The sequence below is a fragment of the Cherax quadricarinatus genome, chromosome 8 (genome assembly GCF_038502225.1).
Source record: "Cherax quadricarinatus isolate ZL_2023a chromosome 8, ASM3850222v1, whole genome shotgun sequence".
In the NCBI taxonomy this organism is placed as follows: Eukaryota; Metazoa; Arthropoda; class Malacostraca; order Decapoda; family Parastacidae; genus Cherax; species Cherax quadricarinatus.
In genome coordinates, this window is record NC_091299.1 from 27,732,206 (window position 1) to 27,758,364 (window position 26,159).

The window sequence follows — 26,159 nt, forward strand, 5'->3', positions numbered from 1 at the left end:
GTTCCAGGCATTTTTCCCTGTTCACCTGGGTGTTAGTGGACTGGTGTGGGTTGCATCCTGGGAGACAAGATTAAGGACCCCAAATGGAAATAAGTTAGACAGTCTTCGATGACACTGACTTTTTTGGGTTATCCTAGGGTGGCTAATCCTCTGGGGTTAATTGTTTCTTGGTATTCTCAATAAGCCACACCAACAACGGTGCTACAGCAGCAGCAGCAGCAGTAGCAGCTGGCAGTGCTACAGCAGCAGCAGACGATGCTACAGCAGCAGCAGACGGTACTACAGCAGCAGCAGCAGCTGACGGTGGTACAGCAGCAGCAGCAGACGATGCTAGAGCAGCAGCAGCAGCTGACGGTGGTACAGCAGCAGCTGACGGTGGTACAGCAGCAGCTGACGGTGGTACAGCAGCAGCTGATGGTGCTACAGCAGCAGCAGCTGACAGTGCAGCAGCAGCAGCTGACGGTGGTACAGCAGCAGCAGCTGACGGTGGTACAGCAGCAGCAGTACGGAGACACGCACTCCACTTTCATACTTATCAATGATCTTTTTCTTCATCTCTATAGTAATTCTCACCCTTATTGCTGTAGGGTTGGCACTAGAAGCTTTCTTGGGGCCCATGGTCACTTATTTTGCAGATAAAATCACCAAAAACACTGTAATAATACGAAATGTTCCGATTGTATGCTTGGATGTTACCGCGGAGGCTGGCTGGTAAACAATGCCACCGGCGGAACATGTGAACATGTGGCTCAGGCCGCACAGACGCGTCTCGGACGAACAGCGTTGAGCTGGTTTTTTAGCGGTATGTGAGGCAAAATCTTAGCAATAAAATGTAGCGGTATGCGGATTTAACGTTATGTAAGGCCAACGGTATGCGGGGGTCCACTGTACTGTACTTCCCATTCTGCAAGGTACTATATAACTTCAATGGGTTTAGGGCTTCCCCTGTAGAGCTGTATTACCTTTATGGGTTTAGCACTTAGTTATGATTATAATTAGAGCTTCCCCATAAGTGTAGTTTCCCCACAAAAGGAAAAATTATTCACGGGGAGCACTAAACTTGTATGGGTCACAGCTGTGGACAGGGAGGCACTCAGGTTTGATTCAAATGGTACTTCCAAGTCAAGAGCCCTCTACTACCATTAAGAATCCTCAAAAGGGCCAAAATGGAGAAAATATTTCACATTTACATGATCCAGTTGAATATACCACATGGGTGTATTGCTTTGTAAAAAAAAAAAAAAAAAAAAAAAAAAAAATTGTTTTTTGACAATTTGATTCTATCTATTTTGACAAGTATATACAGTATTAAATGACCCACATTATTTTACTTTATTAATGAGAGTATGCTTATTATAAGCCACTGATTGCCCACATAATTAGTGAGCAAATAGTTAATATTTACACAGCTGTATGATCCATGTGGGTTCAGCACTTTGATTATATTATTTTATGCACACACACACACAAAAAAAAAAAAGTCCAGTGTAGCATGTCAGTTATTTTTAAATGTTTAATGTCTGTCAATCATTGGTTTTTCACTGAACTTGCTGTCTGGTACAGATTTATTTTATGAATTAACTAATACAGCAGTATGTATTAAATGATTTTTTTTTTTTAATCATTTAATACATACTGCTGTATTAGTTCATTCATAAAATAAATCTGTACCAGACAGCAAGTTCAGTGAAAAACCAATGATTGACAGACATTAAACATTTAAAAATAACTGACATGCTACACTGGACTTTAAAAAAAAAAAAAAAAAGTCAATATTCACAATATAGTAAAAAAAAAATAACCTTGTTGTCAAGAGAATTTAGACTATGCTCCACCCCTGCTAATCCGTTCACACTTTTGTTTTTTAACCCTTAAACTGTCCAAACGTTGATCTACGTTCACCTGCGTGGCGCTCCGAATATTTTGAAAAATAATTTTTTTTTTTAAATTAGAGGGCAATTTTCTATGTGGTATTTTTTTTTTTCCCAACAAGTCGGCCGTCTCCCACCGAGGCAGGGTGACCCAAAAAAGAAAAAATCCCCAAAAAGAAAATACTTTCATCATTCAACACTTTCACCAGTATTATTATTATAATAAAAAAAGAAGCGCTAAGCCACAAGGGCTATACAGCGCTGCAGGGTAGGGAAGGAAGCGAGGGTATTGGATGGCAGAAGGGAGGAGGGATGATCAGTAGGTTACAGAAAACAGCGGGGCAGGGGATAGTACGGGGGTAGGGGGTAGCAAGAGATTGAAGTAGAAAGGGCTGAAGGTATCAGAATTTGTGAAGTAAGTCAGTTGTTGTCAAAAAGTCAATGAGAGAGTCTGGATGAAAGGTGGGTCCATCAGCGAGAAGGGAAGGTAAAGAGAGAGCAGCAGAACGAAGACGACGACGGAGGTAAATTCTGTGTGCTCGTTGATAAAGTGGGCAGTCCAACAGAATGTGGCTGACTGATAATGGAACTTGGCAATTCTCACAGAGAGGAGCAGGGCGCCTCTCCATGAGATATCCATGAGTAAGACGAGTATGGCCAATGCGAAGACGGGAGAGAGTAGTCCCCCAACCTCGACTTTCACCAGTAGTAGTAGTAGGTTGGTAGACAGCAACCACCCAGGGAGGTACTACCATCCTGCCAAGTGAGTGTAAAACAAAAGCCTGTGATTGTTTTACATGATGGTAGGATTGCTGATGTCTTTTGTCTGTCTCATAAATATGCAAGATTACAGGTATGTCTTGCTACTTCTAGTTACACTTAGGTCACACTACACATTCATGTACACATTTATTTATACACACTCATCTGAGTTTTCTTTGATTTTATCTTAATAGTTCTTGGTCTTATTACTTTTCCTTTTATATCTATGGGGAAGTGGAATAAGAATCTTTCCTCCGTAAGCCATGCGTGTTGTAAAAGTCAACTAAAATGCCGGGAACAATGGGCTAGTAATCCCTTTTTCCTGTAAAGATTACTAAAAAGAATAAGAAGAAAAATGTGGTATAAGACCAAAAAAAAAAAAAAAAAAAAATAGGACCAGTACTTACCGAGATATAAGACCACGAAGTTGGCTCTGGATGCTCACCTGACGGCAACATCCAGTCCTGCCGCTTGCAGAAATTTTGCCGATTTACCTTTTTTTCTTTTTATTTTAATTTATATACGTAATTTTTATGTTCTGATAATTACAATTTATAATAGCTCTTGTGATTTCATAGCCAATCTTTGTTCTGACACTAATATTATGTACTGAAATAGTACTCAAATAGTAACAATCATACTAACAGGTGAACATTTTTACCTGCCTTGGTCACTGTATACTTTTCTAGACAATAGTCAAAGTATTTATAGGTCCCAGCAATGTTTTAGACATGGAGTATGAAACTCCTTGAAGAATGGTGTTATGACAAGGGTCAGATAAGTGACAGCCAGTGACATTTGATGAATGTGCACTGCTGGAGGGAACCTTGCCTTTATATGTTTTTACTCTTGTACACAAACATGTCTTTGTATATCTGTCTGCCTGTCTGTACATGTCTTCCTGTCTGTACATCTGTCTGTCTATCTGCCTAGCTCTGCTTATCTGTCTTTCTGTCTTCTGTGTGCCTGGAGTATAATATGAAACTCCTTGAAGAATGGTGTCATGACAAGCGTCAGATAAGTGACATTTAATGAATGTGCGCTGCTGGAGGGGGGAACCTTGCCTTTATATGTTTTTACTCTTGCACACAAACATGTCTCTGTATGTGTCTGTCAGCCTATCTATCTCTGTCTATCTGCCTAGTTCAGCTTATGTGTCTTTCTGTCTTGTGTGTGTGGTCATGTTTATTTGTCGTATCTACAAACACTGTATAGCACTTGGCTTGGAATTTTTGGGTTATCCTAGGCAATTTACATTATATATAATAACTGTACTTATGAGTACATGTAAAGACATAGACAGAGACATAGACAGACAGCCAAAGCCAGCCAGCCGAATACATTAGAACATAAGAAAGAAGGAACACTGCAGCAGGCCTAAAGGTCCATGCAAGGCGGGTCCATGTCACCCCCTGGCTTAGACCAATGACCCACCAAGTCAGGTCACATCCACTGAAGGAAGGAGCACGGCATCTGACCTAGTAGCACAAGCTAGTCAGGTCTAGCTCACCCTCACTCATATTTTTGCTTTCCTTTTAAAATGTGAGTGTTAATATGACATCAGTGAATCACTGGTGTTTGCCATGCTATTTGCTTTAGCTGGCACTCAATTGAACTGGTGTTCTCACAAGGTACTAAGTGGTCCCCGATTTTTTTTCATACTGCGCACACTGAGTGCACAGACCCATTCTTTCATGTCTAGGCGACTCAGGCCTATCGCACCAAATTTGAAAGAATGAAAAATAAAACAGTCTACGTTCGGAGCCCCCCGCACATGAACATAGATCTACGTGTGGACAGTTTAAGGGTTAAAGATGCCTACAAAAAATATTTTCATTATGAATTTTTCCCTGTTAAGAATAATTTTCTCTTTGCTAGGCCCTTTGATCAACAAGCAAGTAATCTCATCTTTTAGTAGCATACTAATCACAATAAATGACAAAATAGTGTTCACCCAAGAGCTGGAGACCAGACAAAAGTGAGACAATCATTAAAAATTATCTCTATTTTGTTCAATCAATCCTGAGTCAGGAACTAGACAAAAGCAAAAAATGTCATTGAAGATGGTCTGTCTGGTCGTTGAGTTTTCCACTTTCTTCCTGCTTACTTATAATAATCCACAAATGGGATATATAATAAACTATATTAGGTAGTCCAGTTAAACCAAGAAATTCTTGGTTAACAAAAAAAAAAAAAAAAAGAGTACAGTACTGCACTCAATAACATCGTTAAATACCCTATAAAATTACAGGTTTACAATTGAAATACCAAAAGACCTAAATTAAGGGAAAGTCAGGTAGTTGCAGACAAATTTAAAATAGAGTACATGTACATATTATACCATATTCTAAATTTATTAATCATCAGTTTTTAAATGTACAGTATCTGAATTCCAGATTTTTTTTTTTTTTCAAAATAAACTAAATGGAAAAAATAAGTTTAATGACATCTCAAGTTAAAATCATGTACTATACAATTCTTAGAATAACAGTTTTGGATTAAATTTTCTGAACAGAGGTAAACTTCATTTTCCAGTATTCTGTGGTGACTGTTCTCTGTGTTACTTGATTCTCTTCTCAAATCTCTCGAGTATGTAGTGCTACACTACTTTTCATTTACTAGTAAATGTCAGAGGTAATTAAATAAATTATATCACAAAGATAAAGAAAAATCAAGTACAAAATGGCAAAAAACACAGTGGAATATACTACTGCATTTTTTATGTATAACAATATTGTGTATATTTTTTAACACTGGCTGTCTCCCACTGAGGTATTGCCAAATGAATAAAAAAAATTTTCTTTAAAAATGCCAGGTTTTCAAAATTCTTTGTCTGCGACAGACTGACCCCCCCTTTAGAATCAACTACTGTACACAAATTGCACCTTATTATCTCTGTTAAATTGAAAAGCTCTCTCCACAGCCACAAGTTCCTTTAATATTAGGATTATTGAAGACAAATTCTGCAGATAGCTTGCTCTGCACGTAATCCATCTCTGTACCCAGGAGTGTTAACTGGGCCTTCTTATCAATAATTACTCGAACACCTGCAAAAAAAAAAAAAATAATAATAAAAAATAAACATTAATCCTGAAGAGTTGTCATTCTTGTGTTTTTTCATCTTTGTATATCTTACTGTATGATTATCTTGTCTTATGAATATTTACCTAGCTCATTCCACGAGTTGAGCTCCATATGAGTTGAGCATAGTGGTAGGAGATGCACCATTATATGTTCCTTTAGAATAACATAAGAACATAAATGTGTTAGAGAGGAGTGAATGAAGACAAATGGTTTTTGGGTCCTGACAAGCTGTTGGAGTGTGAGCAGGGTAATAGTTAGTGAAGGGATTCAGGGAAACTGGTTATTTTTATACAGCTGGACTTGAGTACTGGAAATGGGAAGTACAATGCCTGCACTTTAAAGGAGGGGCTTGGGATATTGGCAGTTTTGGAGGGATATGTTATGTCTTTATATATGCTTCTAAACTGTTGTATCTGGACACCTCTGCAAAGACAGTGATTATGTGTGAGTAAGGTGAAAGTGTTGAATGATGATGAAAGTATTTTCTTTTTCTTTTTGGGTCACCCTGCCTCAGTGGGAGATGACCAACTTGTTAAAAAAAAAAAATGAGAAAGGAACACTGCAGTAGGGCTGTTGGCCCATACTGAGCAGGTCCTTCACAAATCCAACCCACTAACAAAATATTTGCACAACCCACTTCAGTTCTTCCCTAACAGTAAGCTCTGGTAAATCCACTAACTCGTGTGAAAGTCCCACTCAAATCCAACCCCTCTCATTCATGTATTTATCCAACCTAAATTTGAAATTACCCAAGGTTTTAGCTTCAATAACCCTACTAGGCAGACTGTTCCACTCATCAACTACTGTATTTCCAAACCAATACTTTCCTATATCCTTTCTAAATCTAAACTTATCTAATATGAATCCATTATTGTGGGTTCTCTCTTAGAGAGAGAGAGAGAGAGAGAGAGAGAGAGAGATCCTCAAGACCTTATTTATACCCAAGGTTCTAGACTATCACCCTACTCGGAAGATTGTCACATGCAGCATTCTCCACCTGACCCAGCATTCTCCTCCTGACTCCATCCTATAAATACTCTCGTACCTTTAACCTAGGTAGATCTGTTTGTGACTTGATAAAACTCCCTGCGTCGGCGAAACGTTGTCAATAAAGGATCACATTACAGTATACTGCTTAAGTGTTTATATATCCCTTATTTATATCCCCCTTGTTAATAAGGTAATAAAAAGGACCCCAATGGAAATAAGTCACTGACTTTTTTTGGGCTATCATAGGTTCTCTATACATGTGCTGCTATATGTGTGTGTATACCTGAATAAACTTAACTTACTTAAAATTTTCACTTTGCAAACATTTATTCCTTGATTTAACCCTGTTGCAGTGAATGTTAAAGGTGCACTTTGCACCCTTGATGTTTATATCAATTAGCCTATAATAAAATTGGTTTTGTTATATGTCGTTTTGCTTAAAGTCGCAGTTTCCAAGAACCTATATATGAAGTTTAACCCTTTAATTGTCCAGACCCCTGATCTGAAACTTGTCCACAGTTTCCAAGAATTTAAAAAAAAAAAATTGTTAATTTTCCTTATGAAATGGTAGAGAATCTTTTTCTGAAGGTAATAAAATAAAAAGTATGAAATTTGACTGAAAACTGACAAAACTACACTTTTGTGAATTTAGTTGTCTCGGTGATATTCCATACATTGGTGATTGTCTATTTTGAGTCCTATTTTAGGCCAATTACATTCTTCCAGTCAACCAAATTCTTAGCTATTTCACTATTATGTCTTCCATTTTATAGTTGGAGCACAAGAAATCAACCAATCAACTATTTCAGCTACCCAATAGTGATCAGAAATTGGTAATTTTGGCTAATTTCACACAAATTTCAAAATACAGGTACTCCTCACTAATGGCCTACCTGTTTAACAACTGCTCAGACTTACGACTACCTCTTTGACCAGCTGGCATTGTATGCTGTACAACAACTTTGGTTGTGGAAACAGCAGTGTGGTAGTGTGTCTCAGCGTCAAGCATTAGTCTCAGTATCACTCCTGTGGTCAGTCGGCTCACCACACAAGTATTGGCAAACTCTAAGACTACATATTTTGTCCATAATGCCTAACTACTTTTAATATACTAAAAATGTTACAACTGGTGCAAAGGTGACATTAAAATATTATCTAAAGATGGCCGACACAAACCCACTACCGGTACAGAAAATCAGTAAGGAGTGACTCCTCACTTAACAACCAATCTGCTAACTGACCCACTCTTTTGAATGGAACTCAGTCATTGAGGAGTACCTGTATTCCAATTTCAAAATAGAGTCTAGAATAAACAATGGCACTAAAATAACATTTACTCTGTTCATTAGTTATGTTTCCAGGCTTTACACATGAATTCCATTTTGATTTTTTATTCACGCAAAAAAATAGAAGATTTACTGTTATTGTATAAATAACTGTCAGTGCATTCATGAATGCATATTAGACCCATTAGTTAATGTGTACTGGATGTGTCACATTTGTTTACTCTTGAACATCAGCAAAAATCAAACATTTCTGCTACCTTGAGCTCAATTTCAAGCTAGTTTCAGTCCTAAAACCAAGAAACTGAGAATACAACCATAAAATCCATACGAAAATACAGTGGACCCCCGCTTAACGATCACCTCCCCATGCGACCAATTATGTAAGTGTATTTACGTAAGTGCGTTTGTACGTGTATGTTTGGGGGTCTGAAATGGACTAATCTACTTCACAATATTCCTTATGGGAACAAATTCGGTCAGTACTGGCACCTGAACATACTTCTGGAATGAAAAAATATCGTTAACCGGGGGTCCATTGTACACTGGAAAGTTGCCGTTTTAAACCAAAAACACTGTTGGAGTTTTTTTCGTGTACTGAGTGCTGCAGGATTTTGTTACATGGTGCACACTTACCACATCAACCCATTCTCTCATACCTAGGCCGAAATTTACCCCTCACTGCTTATCTGAGTAAGCTGAGCTCATCAGCTCATCTGCAAAGTCAGTGAAAGTGTTAATTGAGGACTTACTGTATACATAAAATCTACTTCTTTCAACAAACTGGTATCCCACTGAAGCAGGGTGGCCCAAAAAGAAAAACAGAAGTTTCTCTTTATAAATTCAGTAATGTATACAAGAAAAGGGTGTTACTAGCCCCTTGCTCCTGGCATTTTAGTTGCCTCTTACGACACGTATGACTTATGGAGGAAGAATTCTGTTCCACTTCCCCATATATACTTATGTTACATATTTGATACCAATCTGAAATGTGAAGCATGGCTTATGCTGATGCAGGTCATTACAAGACCCTTGTTCAGCTCCAGGCTGCTTCAAGAGAAGTGCTTTCATGCTGAAAGTCTTGATCTAAGGGAACTGGAGTCATCTTACCCTTCCCATTTAGCCTGGTAACATGTTTATATACTATTATATACAGTAGGGCCCCACTTTGTGGCACTTCACCGTAAAGCAGGGCCCTACTGTAGCGACAGAAAGGGAGGAGAATGATTAATTTTTTTAGCTAACACACATGTAAATCTAAATAACTCATTTTTACCTTACTCCTAGTATATCTCCCTTATAGTATAATAATAGGATATTATCTCCTTAATAGTATAATAAGGTATTAAGAGGACACTAATGGAAATAAGTCACTTTGTCTGACTTTTTTGGGTTATCCTAGGTTCTCCACACACATGCTGCTGTGTATGATAATCGATGTAACTGTATTTGTGTATACCTGAATAAACTTACAGACACAGGAATGAACATGTATCAACCAAAACCAGACACATTCGACTGTTTACGTATTCTGCAGCTCTGTCCTCTCTCATTTACTTGTTCTCTCTTTCTTTTGTTTATTCATTTTTATATCGTTGACTCACCTCTTGCCCTACATTAAGACTACAAATATTTTAAGGTAAGTAATGAGTGAACTGCATATGCATTTTATTGCCCTAGGGTGCTTTAAATGTCATGTGTGGGTGGGTTGGCCAGGAGGGCTACCATACCTACCACACTTGACTTCTTACAATAAATACCACTCACCTCTTACCCTACATTAAGACTACAAATATTTGGGGGTAAGTAATGAGTGTACTGTGTGCTATTTTACTTTTTATTGTTTTTAATGCCTAGTTCTATTGCTAACTTAATATATGTTAGTGTAAACTTGTTATCTGGCATTTACATGCATTTATAAATGGAAAAAATGGCAGTCTGCTCTCTGGCAGTAGCCTGGAACCTAACCTGCTGTATAAGTGGGGCCCTACTGTATTGAGTGAGCAATATAGCTAGGCCTTAAAAATGCATATACAGTACACACATTACTTACCTTAAAATATTTTCATCCTTAGCTTGTAGTAAGTGGTGAATATATTTGTTGTAAAAAGTCTGAATAAATGAAGAATGGGTAAAATTAAAAACCACTGTACATATTAGTGAAACACCATAAAGTGGGGCCTATATTTTAGAGTAAGTAATGTGTGTACTGTATATGCATATATGATAGTGTAAAGATGTTATCAGGCTTTTATATGCATTTGAAAGTGAAAAAAACGTAGTTTCACTTTACAGCAGTAACTGGAACCTAACCTACAGTATATTAATTTGTATGTACATTATTCTTATGTATCTGTAAGGGGTACATTGCCTGCTTGTAATTACCTTACTTATCTGTTAATTAGTCTTACAAATAAATATACAAGTTGAAATCAGTACTGTACCAAAGAAAGTTATAGTGTCATTAATTTTTTAAATTTCATAAAGTCAATTTTTAAATGTTCATTTTTACTGAATTTATCACTCACCATCTTGTACAACTTCTTCGTCAAATTTTCCCTTTTCTGTGGCATAATCTAAAACATAACTTAGACCGTTGCAGCCTCGTTGTCTCACACCCACCTTCAGGCCCAACTACAAAAGAGAAAGGAGTTTAGTAAATGCTAAGCAATTATGTAAATACATGTACTTTAATGTTTATAAAATTCCCTTCCTGAAATCAGCAGTTTGCCTTGACTCTAAAATACTATTGTATTTCCCCTTAGAGGTAAGGTGACCTGAAGAAGAAACACTTTCACTATCATTCATTCAAATAACTGTCATCCCAAAAGCATGATGACATAACAGCTCTGATGACCCTTTGAACTACAACATTCCATCGTTCCTTCAGACTGCAGGCAGTGTGTTTCCCACTTTTAGGACTCTTGTCTGGCTAACTTGTATCTCTGAATCCCTTCAGAAATTTGACTGGTCATACTCCCACAGCATGTAAAAATCATCATAAAAAGCACTCCCTTCTATCTAAAAGGTTCACACAACCCTGTTGGATGTCCGAGTTACATACACAGCTCAAAATATTTTACTTAATGTATAATACGTATATAGCTCAATTATTTTTATTTAATCTACTGTATTCAACTATGCAGTATAATACTCTAATTGATCATCTTGGAAATCAGAAAACAAAACAAGGGTTGCTGACCTTATTTTCCTATCTAAAGGTCATAAAATGGCATCAAGAATTCTTGAAGAGCTGACAAAGGAGATACTTTGCATCAAATCAACTATCTCATAAGAAATGATGATGATACCAGTCTCAAGGAGCAAGAGTGTATCATACACATGATTAGTCTGCAGAGGACGCAAGAGTAGCAAAGATATGTTCGAGTTTACTTGTTAGCAGAAACAGCATTACAAATCAATTAAAATTTGGATTGTATTGCAAGTTGACTGAGTGTTACAATAAAATTCCTTGTAAAAGGAGTTGACACCACGTTATTCTACTAGAAACATTCTAACCTATTATTTTTATTCAAAACTGATATTTTACCATACTGGCTATTTCCCAGTAGGGTGACCAAAAGAAGGAAACATTCATCATTATTCATTCAACAGCCATCTTGTGAGAATAATAATAATAATAATATAATCAAACTAAGTGCTAAATCTGAAAGGGTTTGTTTTGTGAGATGTGTATGGACATCAATAACATGATTCTATAAATGACAACATCCTTACACCATCTGCTTTGCAATAGTTCAAAATTTCATGTCAAGTCAAAGATAAGATTGAAAAAAAAAAAAAAAACTACAGCTCATCCCCCATCCTATCACAATGTCCTTCAAAAATTATGGTGTGCAATTACGATACTCACTGCCTCTGGATTTTCCTTTAATAATTCCCGAACTTTCTGAACAGCACTCTGAGTCTGAAATAAAACAAAAATTAGTTGAAAAATATGAAGTTATAATGCAAAAATAAATTAAATACTGACCACAAATAAATTGATTCATAAATTAAATAAGGCATTTACTGTATCCTAGGTAGTAGGTTGGTAGACAGCAACCGCCCAGGGAGGTACTACCGTCCTGCCAAGTGAGTGTAAAACGGAAACCTGTAATTGTTTTACATGATGGTAGGATTGCTGGTGTCTTGTCTGTCTCATAAACATGCAAGATTTCAGGTACGTCTTGCTACTTCTACTTACACTTAGGTCACACTACACATACATGTACAAGCATATATATACACACCCATCTGGGTTTTCTTCTATTTTCTTTCTAGTTCTTGTTCTTGTTTATTTCCTCTTACCTCCATGGGGAAGTGGAACAGAATTCTTCCTCCGTAAGCCATGCGTGTTGTAAGAGGCGACTAAAATGGCGGGAGCAAGGGGCTAGTTACCTCTTCTCCTGTATATATTACTAAATGTAAAAGGAGAAACTTTCGTTTTTCCTTTTGGGCCACCCCGCCTCGGTGGGATACGGCCGGTGTGTTGAAAGAAAGAAAGAAGATTTACTGTATCTGCATTTGCCAACATTTTTAACTTAAGACTACTATGTACTGTAAGATTATCTGTACGACTTCTATGGGGTCATACAATAGGGGTCATACATCACCTGGGGAATGGAAAGTAATCAAATTTGATCTTAGGAAAGGAAGTATAGCTCCAATTTTTTTGGATCAAAAGTTGTTCATCAGCATTAAGTACCTTAATGCTGATGAACAACTTTTGAAGGGTTTTAGGCTGTATAATGTCACAAAATTGTAATAACACAATTGCAGACAAACGAGGTTGAGTGGCTTACACACTGCTTGGAGTTTTGAAGACTCGCTTGCCATGGATTCAAACCAGGGTAGCTCTAGTTCCTTGGATCAGAAGCTCTACACAAACACCAAGGCACCCCCTTGATGGGAAGGAGAAGGCAGATCCACTAAATTAAGAATCTTTCATGCAAAGATATACTGAGAGCCCTGAGTGTGCAGTCTCTTGAAAGATGCAAAATGATGGCGGACATGACTGAAGTACAGCAAGTCCTCTACTTACAAACACACTGAGAATCTTTTGCATAATGTCATTACACATATCATTAATGTGTATAATAATCATTATGTCATTAACATACACAATATAGGTCCCCAACGTGTTCATCAGTTGAAGACTTCCTGTATTATGAAAATTATACATGTATTCAATTCAGGAGGTCCCCACTGTGTTTGTAAGTCAAGGGCTTACTGTATACAGCTGAAATATAAGTATAAATAAAAGACATACTGAAGATTTGCAAGAGGTTACTTGTCTGAAATACTGAATGTCAAGTTGCGCCGACAACCACACAGCACATACATGTACCTATTTGTAGCTACTTCTCATGATGTCCCCATCTTCAATAATTCAATCATCACAAAATTTTCACAAATTCCAATGGTTGTAGCGCTTACTATATCCTACAGTAATTCATTCCACCGAATGCATACAGTATGAGATTTCTCTCATCATTCAAAGTCTCTGTGATGGGTACTGCTTGCTGTGCTGTAGGATGTAGTAACAGATAAAATGATAAGTCAAATCTACCATTCTACAGGATTTCGGCTGAGGCAGAAAGCCTTGGAATCGGCAAACACTCCCTTCAAGGGATGCGCTTCAATGCTGGTGAAGGGCTCTTGATCCAAAGATTCAGAGTTATCCTTCCTTTCTTTGGATAAAACATGCTAACCTTCCATTTCCCTAGTCTCTAGAAACTCTACAAATTTTGCTCTAACCCATGAATATACAACAATGTAGCTTTCCAAATTTAACACATGCATTTTTTATTTTTATTATTACTTATTGCAATATAATTTATAGGGTTATAATTTATAGGGTTAGAAAAAAAGAATAAATAATAATAATAATAATAATAATAATAATAATGCTGTACATGTAGCAAACATTTAAAAGGGAGTTTAAACTTTATAAGTTCTGTTAAAAAAGATATTTCATTTTTTAAGTAACTATGATTAAGAAAATACAAGTTGGTTATAAGTGTAGGTTAAGGTGGGTGATATATGAGGAGTTGGAGCTTCATGCCATTTGACAGATGGATGGATAATTATTAGTGCAGGGGTGGGCAAACGTTTTTTGGGTATTATCCCAAAACAAATTTGTATACAGCGAAATTACCCACTAGACTTGAAAGTCCATAGAATCCAGAAAAACACAAGGAGCACCGGGATACAAAAAAGAAATCACAAAAAATAGAATAGAATATAAAATTAATAGAAAGCTGCCAAACAATATTATTATATGAGTACTTTCAAATGTCTATAAATGGAATCATAACTTCTAATAAAGAAATAAAATATAAATAAATATTACACTGTACACTCCTAACTGTTACAACAAATCACAAAACACTGCCTTACCTTGGTCACTGAAAGCCTTAAACCTACTAACAAACAATGAACTTCTACTGACTGCAAGCAGAGATAATTATTGATAGCGAGATAGGACACTAGGCCAAAAGTTAGATGATGGTGTGTCAACAATGGGATGTGCGGTTGTCGTGCCGGCTCCCAAGTCATTGCTGACACTTGTGGAGTTGCCAGCCGCTGCAGTCCTTACCCATTTTACATCAATGCCAACTTAAAAAATGGTCCCTACAAATTAGATTTAATTTTATTAAGAAACTGCAAATTATTTGTTTGAAACAATGTAACTTTTGTAATTTGCCTTGTTTATTCAATAATAAACTTTTGTGCAATTTTTACCCCATTTGGGGTAATTTACCCCAGCTCCCTAACCCCTGCATTAGTGGGTATGCACTTGATTTTGTACATGTTTACACTTATGAGGTGGCATGGTGCAGCCCTAGGTAGTTGGAGTAAGTTGGTCCACAGATGAGTGCTTGAAAAAGAGTACATATAGATAAAGCAGATCTTTCATTAAATGCGTTTCACCTTCAAGAAGCTTTATCATGTGCTTTACAAAACCTCTTGTTACCAAAATGGTGCATTTAATAAAAGGCCTAGTATTGTTAGACAGAAGGGTCCTGCTTATACAGCAGGTTATGTTCTGGGATACTGCTGTAAAGCAAATATTGCTGTAAAGGGAAACAGTCTTTTATCACTCTACAGCACATAAAAGCCTGATAAGTTTATACTAGAGCCTCTCCCCACTTAGCGACGTACTCATTTACCAACAACTCTGACTTACGACGGGCTCTCTGACCAGTATGTATACCTAAATTATGTATATTAGAGCTGATTTCCTCTTTTTATCACAATATACAGTACACTACTGTATAAACATTTAAAAATATACAAGAAATGTTATAAATGGTGCAAAGGTGACATTAAAACTGTATACAAGATGGTCGAGACAAACCCACTACCATTATAGTATGCTCCTCACTCAGCGACAAATTTGTTTACAGACATAGTCTTAGGAACAGAACTTTGTTGTTAAGTGAGGCATGGCTGTATTATATATTAAGTGAGGAACAAAACTAGGCCTAAAAAATGCATATACAGTACATACATTACTTACCTTAAAATATTTTCGTACTTAGCTTTTCGTGAGTGGTGACTTTATTTATTGTAGGAAGCCTGAATAAATGAAGCATGGTATAATTGAAAACCATTGTATTAGCAAAACACTGTAAAGCAAAGCCCTGTAAATCGGGGCCTGCCTATATGTAAAAACAGTGGAGTACTGCAGTAGGCCTACTAGACCATGCTTGGCAGGATCAATTCACACCCATCCACACCCACTCATGTACCCATCCAATCTAGAATTTAAGTTACCAAAAGTTCTCATGCTAATGACACTTCCTGGCAGTTTTTTTCACTATTGCTGCAAGTTCTGTCTTAGATATTTTCAGCACATTATTTATATCCATTTTATTAATTCCTGTTTTTGCTTTGTACACTTCAAATATCTCCCTTAATTCTATGCCTTTCCAGAAAGTGGAAATTTAGTATTTTCAGCCTATTTTCATAGAAAAGATTTCTGATATATGGGATCAACTTCGTCATTTTTCTCTGTATTTTCCAGCACGTTTATATCCATTATGTAATATGAAGACCAAAACTAAGCAGCAGAATCAGAGCTCTTACCAAGGATATATAAAGCTGAAGTATAACCCAAGGACCTTTATTATTTATACTTCTTGACATGAAGCATTCTGTTATGAGGTATACTATTAGCTTGACTCACGAAACTGTAATAACACAACTGCAAAAAAAAAAAAAAAAAAAAAAAAAAAAAAAAAAAAAAAAAAAAAAAAAAAAAAAAAAAAAAAAAAAAAAAAAACATCACAGAATTCTGGCATGTGAGATTTAAATTGCTTGCCACTAGTTTCAGCCTTGCCCATTCTATGATCTGATTCTATTAGCTTTATTGTAAACACTTATACCCTACTGGTAAGGCCTTATAGATTATCCTGCTTAGTTCTGGTCTCCATATTACATATTGGACATGAATGCACTGGAAATTATACAGGGAAAGATGATGCTGATTTCATGTATCTGAAAAATGTGCTAAAAATGTCATTTTATTGCACGTTTAGACTTGCAGAACAGCTACAATTATTATTATTATAATCAAAAGAAGCGCTAAGCCACAAGGGCTATACAGCGCTGCAGGGTAGGGAAGGAAGCAAGGGAATTGGATGGCAGAAGGGAGGGGGGATGATCAGCAGGTTACAGAAAACAGCGGGGCAGGGGATAGTACGGGGGTAGAGGGTAGCAAGAGATACAAGTAGAAAGGGCTGAAAGTATCAGAATTTGTGAAGTAAGTCAGTCGTTGTCAAAAAGTCAATGAGAGAGTCCGGATGAAAGGTGGGTCCATCAGCGAGAAGGGAAGGTAAAGAGAGAGCAGCGGGGCGAAGACGACGACAGAGGTAAATTCTGCGTGCTCGTTGATAAAGTGGGCAGTCCAACAGAATGTGGCTGACTGATAATGGAGCTTGGCAATTCTCACAGAGAGGAGCAAGACGCCTCTCCATGAGATATCCATGAGTAAGACGAGTATGGCCAATGCGAAGACGGGAGAGAGTAGTCTCCCAACCTCGACACTGGTGATAAGAAGACGGCCAGTAACCTATACTCGGTTTAATAGACTGAAGTTTGTTGCCGAGCATAGTAGACCAACGTTGTTGCCAACGGGTGTGAAGGTGGGAAGATATTACAGCAAAATAGTCCGTACATGGAATACCTCTATAAGAAACTGGTAGGTCATGTACTGCTGACCGCGCAGCAGTGTCTGCCTGTTCATTGCCCTGTACGTCAACATGACCAGGGACCCAACAAAAAACAATATCTTTATGCTTAGTAAAGATGCGGCGTAGCCAAAGTTGGATACGGAGGACTAAGGGGTGAGGTGTATCAAATTTTTGTATAGCCTGTAAAGCACTAAGGGAGTCTGAGACAACCACAAATGATGACACAGGCATAGATGCAATACGGATAAGTGCTGTAAGGATGGCATATAATTCAGCAGTAAAAATACTAGCTGAAGATAGTAAATGCCCTTGTACGACGCTGTCCGGAAACACTGCTGCGAATCCTACGCCGTCAGAAGACTTAGAGCCATCTGTGTACACAGCAATGGCATGAGAATGAGAGTGAAAGTGGTCAAGAAAAAGAGAGCGGGAAGCGACCGTAGACAGTTGGGCTTTCGAGCAAGGGAGGGAGAAAGAACAGACTCGAACAGCTGGAACTTCCCAGGGGGGTAGGGAAAAGTGAGATGCTACATGTACATAGAAAGGTGGTAGTTGAAGAGAAGACAAGAGCGAATGAAGGCGAAGAGAGAAGGGACGGAGTAAGCAGGGGCGGCGAACAAATAAAGAATGTCTACTAATATCAGTGACCATTCTATAAATGGAAGGATTGCGGAGATCATGAGAGCGTACATAGTAGCGCAGGCAATGGGCATCACGGCGATCGGATAAGGATGGAACGTTCGCTTCTGCATAGAGGCTTTCGACAGGGGAAGAGCGAAAAGCACCAAGGCATAAACGTAATCCTTGGTGATGAATGGGGTTAAGGCTAGAGAGAGTAGCAGGAGATGCCGCTGAATAGATCTGGTCACCATAATCAAGTTTCGATAAAATAAGGGTGGAATGTAGGTGAAGGAGGGTTCGACGATCAGCTCCCCACGAAAGATGAGCAAGGGTTTTAAGAAGGTTCAGCCGGCTGTGACAAGTTGCCTTCAGAGAGGTAATGTGAGGTTTCCAGGATAACCTACGATCAAAGAGGAGGCCCAGAAACTTGACTGTATCACGTTCAGGGATACGTGAGCCATAGAGGTACAAAGGATGATCAGAGATGACAGAGCGTCTAGTGAAAGTGATTTGGTGGGTTTTAGTGCTGGAAAATTTAAACCCATGTGTGGTGGCCCAATTGGAAACACGGTCGACTGCATGCTGGAGAGAAACTGTAAGGACGTGACAGTCAGCGCCTGCACAGGCAATAGCGAAGTCATCAACATAGAGTGATGACCAAATATTTGATGGAAGACTAGAGGCCAAATCATTAATAGCAAGGAGAAAAAGTGTTGTGCTCAGAACACATCCCTGGGGGACACCTTCAGCTTGGACAAAGTCCGGGGAGAGCACATTATTAACCCGAACACGGAAATGCCTGTCAGTTAAAAAGTTCTTAAGGAAGGATGGTAGATTGCCTCGAAGGCCTAAGGAGTGGGCTTGGGCTAAAATATTATACCTCCAAGTTGTGTCATATGCCTTCTCAAGGTCAAAAAATATGGCAATAACTGAGTGGTTATTCGCAAAGGCATTACGAACATACGTATCCAAGCGCAGTAAGGGGTCTATGGTAGAACGTCCCTTACGAAAGCCATATTGACGAGTGGAGAGACTGTTGTGTGTCTCTAAATACCACACTAAACGTCTATTTACTAGACGTTCCATTACTTTGCAAACTGCACTGGTAAGAGCAATGGGACGATAGTGGGAGGTTTCATGTCCCGTAGTGCCTGGTTTGCGGAAAGGGAGAACAATGGCGGATTTCCACAGCTCTGGAAGAACTCCTTGTGACCAAATAAGATTGTAAAGGCGTAATAGGACTGCAAGGGCTGACTGATGTAAATGTTGTAGCATACGAATATGAATGTCGTCGGGCCCAGCTGCCGATGATCGACAAGCTGAGAGTGTTGCCTCCAGTTCTTGAAGTGTAAAAGGCACATTATACTGTTCTTCTCTGAGAGAAGAAAAGTCCAAGGGTGCTAACTCTCTGGCAGACTTTGAGGAAAGAAATGAGGGGCATAGATGGAGTCCCTGAGAAATACGGACCAGATGATTGCCAATTTCATTGGCAACATCTAGTGGGTTTGCTATATCAACACCGGCAACCCGCAGAACAGGAGCCGGGTCAGGAGAATATTTACCACTCAGTTTTCGTACTTTTTTCCAGACTGCACTCATAGAGGAAGCAGAGGTGATGGTGGAGACATAATCTCGCCAGCAAGTGCGTTTAGCGTCACGGATGACACGGCGAGCGATCGCACGCTTCTGTTTAAAATCAAGGAGTCGCTCTGTGGTTCTATTGTACCGGTACCTGCCCCATGCAGCGCGTTTCAAACGTACTGCACGAGCACAAGCAGGAGACCACCAAGGCACGCATTTCTGAGAATGCCTGCCCGAAGTTTGGGGTATAGAATGAGAAGCTGCGGTGAAAACGGAGGACGAGAAGAGGTGTAAAAGCTCATCGATGGAGGACGAAGAAGGAACCTCTTTAAAAACAGTCAGGTGTGAGTAAAGGTTCCAATTTGCCCGATTAAATTGCCAGCGTGGGGTGCGAAGAGGTGGCGAATATGAAGGGGAAGTAAGAATGATTGGGAAATGATCACTGTCATGTAAGTCCGGGAGAACAGACCAAGTAAAGTCTAATGCGGCGGAGGAAGAGCAAACTGAGAGATCGATGCAAGAGAGAGTATGAGTCCGAGGATCAAAATGGGTGTGAGTACCTGTATTTAAAACATGGAGGGGGTGGGTGGCAAGAAAAGCCTCTAACTGAATTCCACGGGAATCACAGTGAGACCCTCCCCAGAGGAAATGGTGGGCATTAAAATCACCAAGTAACAGAATCGGTGGCGGTAATGACGAAACAAGGAAGGCAAAATCCGGAATAGATAATGCCCGAGAAGGAGAGAGATATAAAGAACAGAGCGTATACCACCTATGTAAGTGGATACGGGCTGCTGTGTAATGCAGCGAAGTATGAACAAATAGCTGATGGTACGGAATATCAGTGCGGAGAAGAAGGGCACTTTCATTAAAGGTCCCATCAGGAAAAGGATCTGAAGAATACAATAAATTATAGCCTGAGATGTGAGAAATAACAGCAGAGTGTAATTTTGGTTCCTGTAAGCAAACACCAACAGGGGCAAACTGGGAGAGTAACATCTGAAGCTCACCCCGATTACCCCTGAGGCCGCGTATATTCCACTGTAAAAAGGCCATGATTGGCAATGATAAAGATACTTGAAATCCGCAGGTAAGGGTTCCTACGGACTAGAAGGGTTAGAAAAGTCCACATGCGGAGGCAGTGGAAAATGTTCAAGCAGCGAAGGAACGGTGCGCTGTGAAGAAAGGAGTTGCGCAGATGGAGCAGAGGAGAGAGGAAGAGTGGAAGGTGGATCAGTGTCCATTGATGGTTTGGTCTCTGCAATATATTCAGAGATTGCTTCAAGTGTTTCGGAATTCAGAGATGTCGTATGGGAGACAATATTGGGAATGGTAGGGGGAGGATGAGTAAAGATTGGAACTGTATTGGACTGTACCAAGGTAGGGGGGGGGGCGAAAGGGTGGAGGGAACTGGAGAAGCGTGGCAGGGGACAGAAGAGACAGGAACCTGGGAGGTGGCAGAAGAGGAAGAAACTTGGGAGGGAACAGGGGAGGAAGGTACATTACGAGGAGGAGGGTGAACCTCTGCACTTGTAACTGAGCCAGTGAGAGGGGAAGGACTAGGGACAGAGACAGGGAGGGTAAAATGAGGAGGTGGAAGATGGGTAGAAGGTGTTACCGGACCTTTTTTTGACTTTTGAGAAGTAGAGGGACGATTGGGAAAAGGTGTCGTACGAGGTCTCGTCGATACTGAGGCTTGTAAGAGAGAACTCGAAGAAGCGAGATTAGACTGAGGCGTTGAAGTAGGGACGTCTGAGCCGAGGACAGCAAAAGGATTAGATACAGGAGTGATTATGGGAGAGGTAACCACAGAGGTGGGTGTAGAAGATGGGATACCAGAAGTGGGGGGACGTTTTGAAACACGGGAATAAGAAACACGTGGGAGTCTCCCTTGGAGGCGGAGATGAGAAACTGCCATGGCATAAGGGAGACCTTCTGTCTCTTTGAGGTAACGGATTTCCCGCTCGTTTAAATAGACCTGACAACGGCGAGAGTACGAAGGGTGAGCCTCATGACAGTTAAGGCAAGAGGGAGATCGATTGCAAGACGTATTAGAATGGTCATCGGCACCACAGACTGGGCATTCGGCGATAGATCTGCAATATTTCGCTGGATGGCCAAATCGCCAGCAATTTCTACACTGTTGTGGTGTAGGGATCACCTTTCGAACTTGTAACCGATGTCCTGCTATATAAACGGAGGATGGGAGTTCTCGGCTGTCAAAAGTTAAACGAGCCACATTGCTAGGGTATCGTCTCCGCCCACGGGCAGGAAGAACGTAAGTGTCTACCTTGAGGATTGGGAGATCTTGGAGTTCCAGCTGTTCTAGAATGTCGGTGCCACATGTCTGGAAATTTTGTTGAACTATGGTATGGGGCAGAATAACGGTACCACTACAAGAATTGAGGGAATGATGTTTTTCAAGGGTGACAGGAACAGTATCTATATGGGAAAGACGAGAGAGCTCACGAGCCTGGGTAGCATTCTGTACGGTAATGATGCGCGTACCGCTCTTAAGAGCATGAAAAGAAATATCTTTACCAACATGGCGTAGGAGTGCCTTGCCAATACTATGGTCAGAAAGATAGGCAGTAGAGGAAGTTGGTCGTAAAGTGAAGAATTTAGTCCACTGTTCAGTCTGAAACTGAGCGTGGAAAGGTAGTGAAGGACGTGTCGATCGTTTCTGAGAAGAACGAGAAGGTGAAGGTGGAGAAGTATCATCAGCAGGTAATTGTCGTTGACGTTTAGGCGTGGGACCAGAGTTGGTCCGACGTGGAACGGGTCGGCGATTTGAAAATTGCCGCACCGTAGAGGGAGAGGCCGGAAGCATAGTCAGAGGAGAGCGAAGGTCTGATAAATCGAAGGAGTCAGTCGAGGCCTCAGTACCTGAAGCGGGTGAGGAAACAGCACCGGCAATAGGTACAGAGGCATGAGGAATGTCTGAAGAGTGGTCCAAAGACGAGGCGGGGTCAGAACGGGGTGCGGTATCAAGAAGGGGCCCGGGGGTACCAGGTTCATGGACTAGGGCTGCCATGGTTAGGTTACTTCTTTCTTTTTGTTTTTAAGAAAAAAAAAGAAAGAAGAAAAGAAAATAAAAATAAAAAAAAGAAAAAAAAAGGGGGGACCGGGGAGGGATAGTTCCTAGGAGGAATGAAAGGGCCAGAAATCTCCCTCCGCGCCCAAGAGGACTCGACACCGCTAGTAGCGCAGATGCAGCATGGAACCCGTGCCATACCCTACCCTTCATGCCAGTAAACCAGCAATCTGGGATAGCAACCTCACATCTGCCGAGCTACCTCGGTGGACAAAAGAGAGGGCGGCCGGATATCCGCCACAAAGCATACCTCCTTCAGCCACCACCCCCGGAATCCGAAAGGTGGCTTCCAGAGATACACCCGTCGCCCAAAAGACACCCAAAGCTACTCCGGGATACCGGAGAGGGATCGGGACATCCCTAGGCAATCCAGATTCCACGGCAAACTACGCCACCGCCAAGAAACCTCAACGGAATGGGATGGACCCCGGTGTCCTTTCCCCTACCTAGGAACTAGCGCGCCTGTGAGAGAAATCACGAAGGCTAAAAAGAGGAAGGGCAAAAGGGAGGGATGAGGAGGAGGAGGAGGAATGGAAAAAGGGGAGGATGGGGAGGATGGGATAGGGGAGGGGAGAATGGGGGGTAATTAGGTTCGGTCTGAGGAAGAAGACCGACAGGGCTAATTCCTCAGACCAAGAGCCTCTTCACCACGCCAAGGAGCCCCCCTTGAAGAGGAGAACAGCTACAAACATTTTATGACTTACTTAAAATTTTAGCTAAAATATGCATTTCATACAAAAACGAGATGAATTACTATTATTATAATCAAAAAGAAGCGCTAAACCACAAGGGCTATACAGCAAAACGAGATGAAGGCCTTGAACTTGCACTCTGGAAAGATGAAGAATGAGGGGAAATATGACTGAAGTGTCTAAATTCATAATAGAAATAAAAGGGGCATAAACAGTGTTAAAAATAGCTAACCAAAACAGGAGTAGGCAATGGAGTTGAGTTGGAGGAGCTTATATTGAGAAAAGATACAGGAAAGTACTGGTCTGGCAATAGTGATTGATAAGTGGAACAAACTCCAAATTAATTTTGTCCCATAGAAGCTTACTGTGCTCAATATGTAGGTGATTTTATTTAATGAGTCTTTAAGCCTTGATGGCAAAGGGCTCTTGATCCAAAAAAGTGGACTGAACCTAAATCAAACACCAGCATGCCTCCAATTCCTCAAGGTGCTGTATGACCACAGCAGGTTCAACACGCAACCCACGATAAGTTTATTTGTTCTACCAGGCAAGTACTCGTCATTGCCCTAGTTTTGTCATTGCCTTAAAAATTAATTACTAGTAATAATCAGGGCTTATGTAGGCCTACACATCCTTGCCAGTGTTGGGACAATGTTCATCACAATGATATAGATCACCAGTTCACTGTCTCATCAATACTAGATAAAAACTGATGTATCAATATTATTATTATACTCAATGGGGAAGCAGTAAAGCTGTAGGGGTTATACAGCGCCTGGGGAATTAGGAGGCATTCGGACTTGATTCAAGGAACTGGAGCACAGGTCCAAGTCCCTAGATCAAGAGCCCCTCACCAGCATCAAGGAACCTTCCTTGAAGAGCACATCGTCAACACCAGATGACCATCAAGGCACCCTGGGTGAAAACAAGGTGCAGATAGGGCCTTGGATCAAGAGCCTTGCAACAGGACTCAGGGTACCACCATCACGAAAGTAGGGCATGATAGGAGTCTGTGGTTCAATTCCCAGTATGAGTGGAAATGCTGGGCATGTTTCCTTGCACCTGCTGCCCCTGTTTACCTGTCAGTAACTTCCTTAGGTGTTAGTCGACTGGTGCGAGTTACATCCTGGGAGAAATAAAACAGGTTGCATATTATGGGGAAATAAAACAGGTTGTATCCTGGGGGAAATAAAACAGGTCGCATCCTGGGGGAAATAAAACAGGTCACATCCTGGGGGAAATAAAACAGGTCGCATCCTGAGGGGAAATAAAACAGGTTGCATCCTGAGGGGAAATAAAACAGGTCACATCCTGGGGGAAATAAAACAGGTCACATCCTGGGGGGAAATAAAGCAGGTCGCATCCTGAGGGGAAATAAAACAGGTCGCATCCTGGGGGGAAATAAAACAGGTTGCATCTTGGGGGGAAACAATAATTATTATTATAATCAAGGGGGAAGCACTAAACCCGGAGGATTATACAGCGCCTGGGGGGGGGATGTGGAAGGCATTCAGGCTTAATTCGGGGAACTTGATCACAGATCCAATTCCCTAAATCAAGAGCCCCTCACCAACATCAAGTAACCTTCCTTGAGGGGTGGGGGGAAACAAAACAGGTCACATCCTGGGGGAAATAAAACAGGTCGCATCCTGGGGGGAAATAAAACAGGTCGCATCCTGGGGGCAACATCAAAGGACCCCCATGGAAATAAAACAGGTCACATCCTGGGGGATGGAAGGGGGAGGGATGATTAAATTAAAGAACCGCAATAGGAAAAAAGACGAGACAATCCTCGACGGCAAACGAGGGATTACCCCCAACTCCTCATCTCTCACCATTACCACGACCCATGTGGGTTTAGCGGCTGAGAGTCTCACCAGGACGAGGGCGGCCCTGGTGGGCACCAGGCGGCGACCCTTGACGGCCCTGACGCTGGCAGTCACCACCACTGACGCTGCCATCATCATCGTCGTCACCTTCACCATCACTCTCAATCCTCGTCAATATTAGTCAAGACACTTCACTCTCACTCAGTGACCGCCGTGACGCAGCTCCTGGCACCTCTCACACTCATTCCCTTACTTGTTCGTCACATAGATGGCGCTGACACCAGGTTCTACCTATATAGAGCAAGATATATTCAGTAAGCAAGCAATTGAATTAATAAAATAAGTAAACAAGCAATCAAGTAAGAAATTAAGTAAGAAAGCAAATATGGTCTAGTGGCTAGCGCGACGGGCTGGAGTTTTGAGACTCTATGACCGCGGGTTCAATCCCGGCCGGGGGTATGGTTTAGAAAGCAAATATGCAAGAAAGGAATAAGTAAGCAAGAAAGCAAGTAAGAAGGTAAGCAAGTAAGCAAATAATAAAGCAACCAAGCATTGATTTACCTAATTTTAATACAAATGACCCATTGCCATATATTGATGATTATGATTGTTTTATGAAAACAGGCCTTCACTTTATTCATGTCAATGCAAGATCACTTCTCCCTAAATTGGCAGAGATTAGGATTCTAGCTAACAAAATTAGGGCGGCAGTTATAACCATCTCTGAATCTTGGTTGGATGATACGGTGACTGACGACGAGGTCAAAATAGAAGGTTACAATATAAAACGCTTAGATAGGAACAGAAAGGGTGGTGGAGTATGTGCCTACATTAGAAATGACTTAGCTTACAACCCAAGACCTGATTTAAATAACAATAAACTGGAGATTCTATGGTTTGAAGTGCTGCTTCCTAAGACCAAACCCATCTTAGTAGGAACTAGTTACCGCCCTCCTACCCAGGACCAGTTCTTAGAAGACTTTTCCAGAGTCCTGTCCGGAGTTGAAAACAATTGCGAGACAATAATACTGGGCGATTTCAATATCTGTTTTCAGCAGCAAAATAACGGGCTATGCAAAAGGTATAAGCAAATTCTAGGATTAAATAGTTACACTCAACTAATTAATACTCCAACCCGGATCACACAGTTCT

General features: G+C 40.4%; 1 protein-coding gene across 3 annotated transcripts; it reads right to left on the reverse strand.

The window, feature by feature from the left end:
* Nucleotides 1-1,651: 1,651 nt before the first annotated feature.
* On the reverse strand, nucleotides 1,652-25,243 carry MagR (Iron-sulfur cluster assembly 1 homolog MagR). 3 transcript variants are annotated; one of them, XM_053771964.1, is made up of 5 exons: nucleotides 25,014-25,243; nucleotides 11,865-11,918; nucleotides 10,519-10,624; nucleotides 5,801-5,870; nucleotides 5,544-5,680 (listed from the first exon to the last, which is right to left on the reverse strand). In XM_053771964.1, exons 1-4 carry the CDS (start codon nucleotides 25,161-25,163, stop codon nucleotides 5,806-5,808), a joined length of 375 nt encoding a protein of 124 aa, XP_053627939.1. In that variant the 5' UTR covers nucleotides 25,164-25,243; the 3' UTR covers nucleotides 5,544-5,680; nucleotides 5,801-5,805. The 3 variants fall into 3 exon arrangements, with proteins under 3 accessions (XP_053627937.1, XP_053627938.1, XP_053627939.1); XM_053771962.2 differs by lacking the exon at nucleotides 5,801-5,870 and having other exon boundaries at nucleotides 1,652-5,680; nucleotides 25,014-25,186; XM_053771963.2 differs by lacking the exon at nucleotides 5,801-5,870 and having other exon boundaries at nucleotides 1,659-5,680; nucleotides 25,056-25,213.
* Between the last annotated feature and the right edge of the window lie 916 nt (nucleotides 25,244-26,159).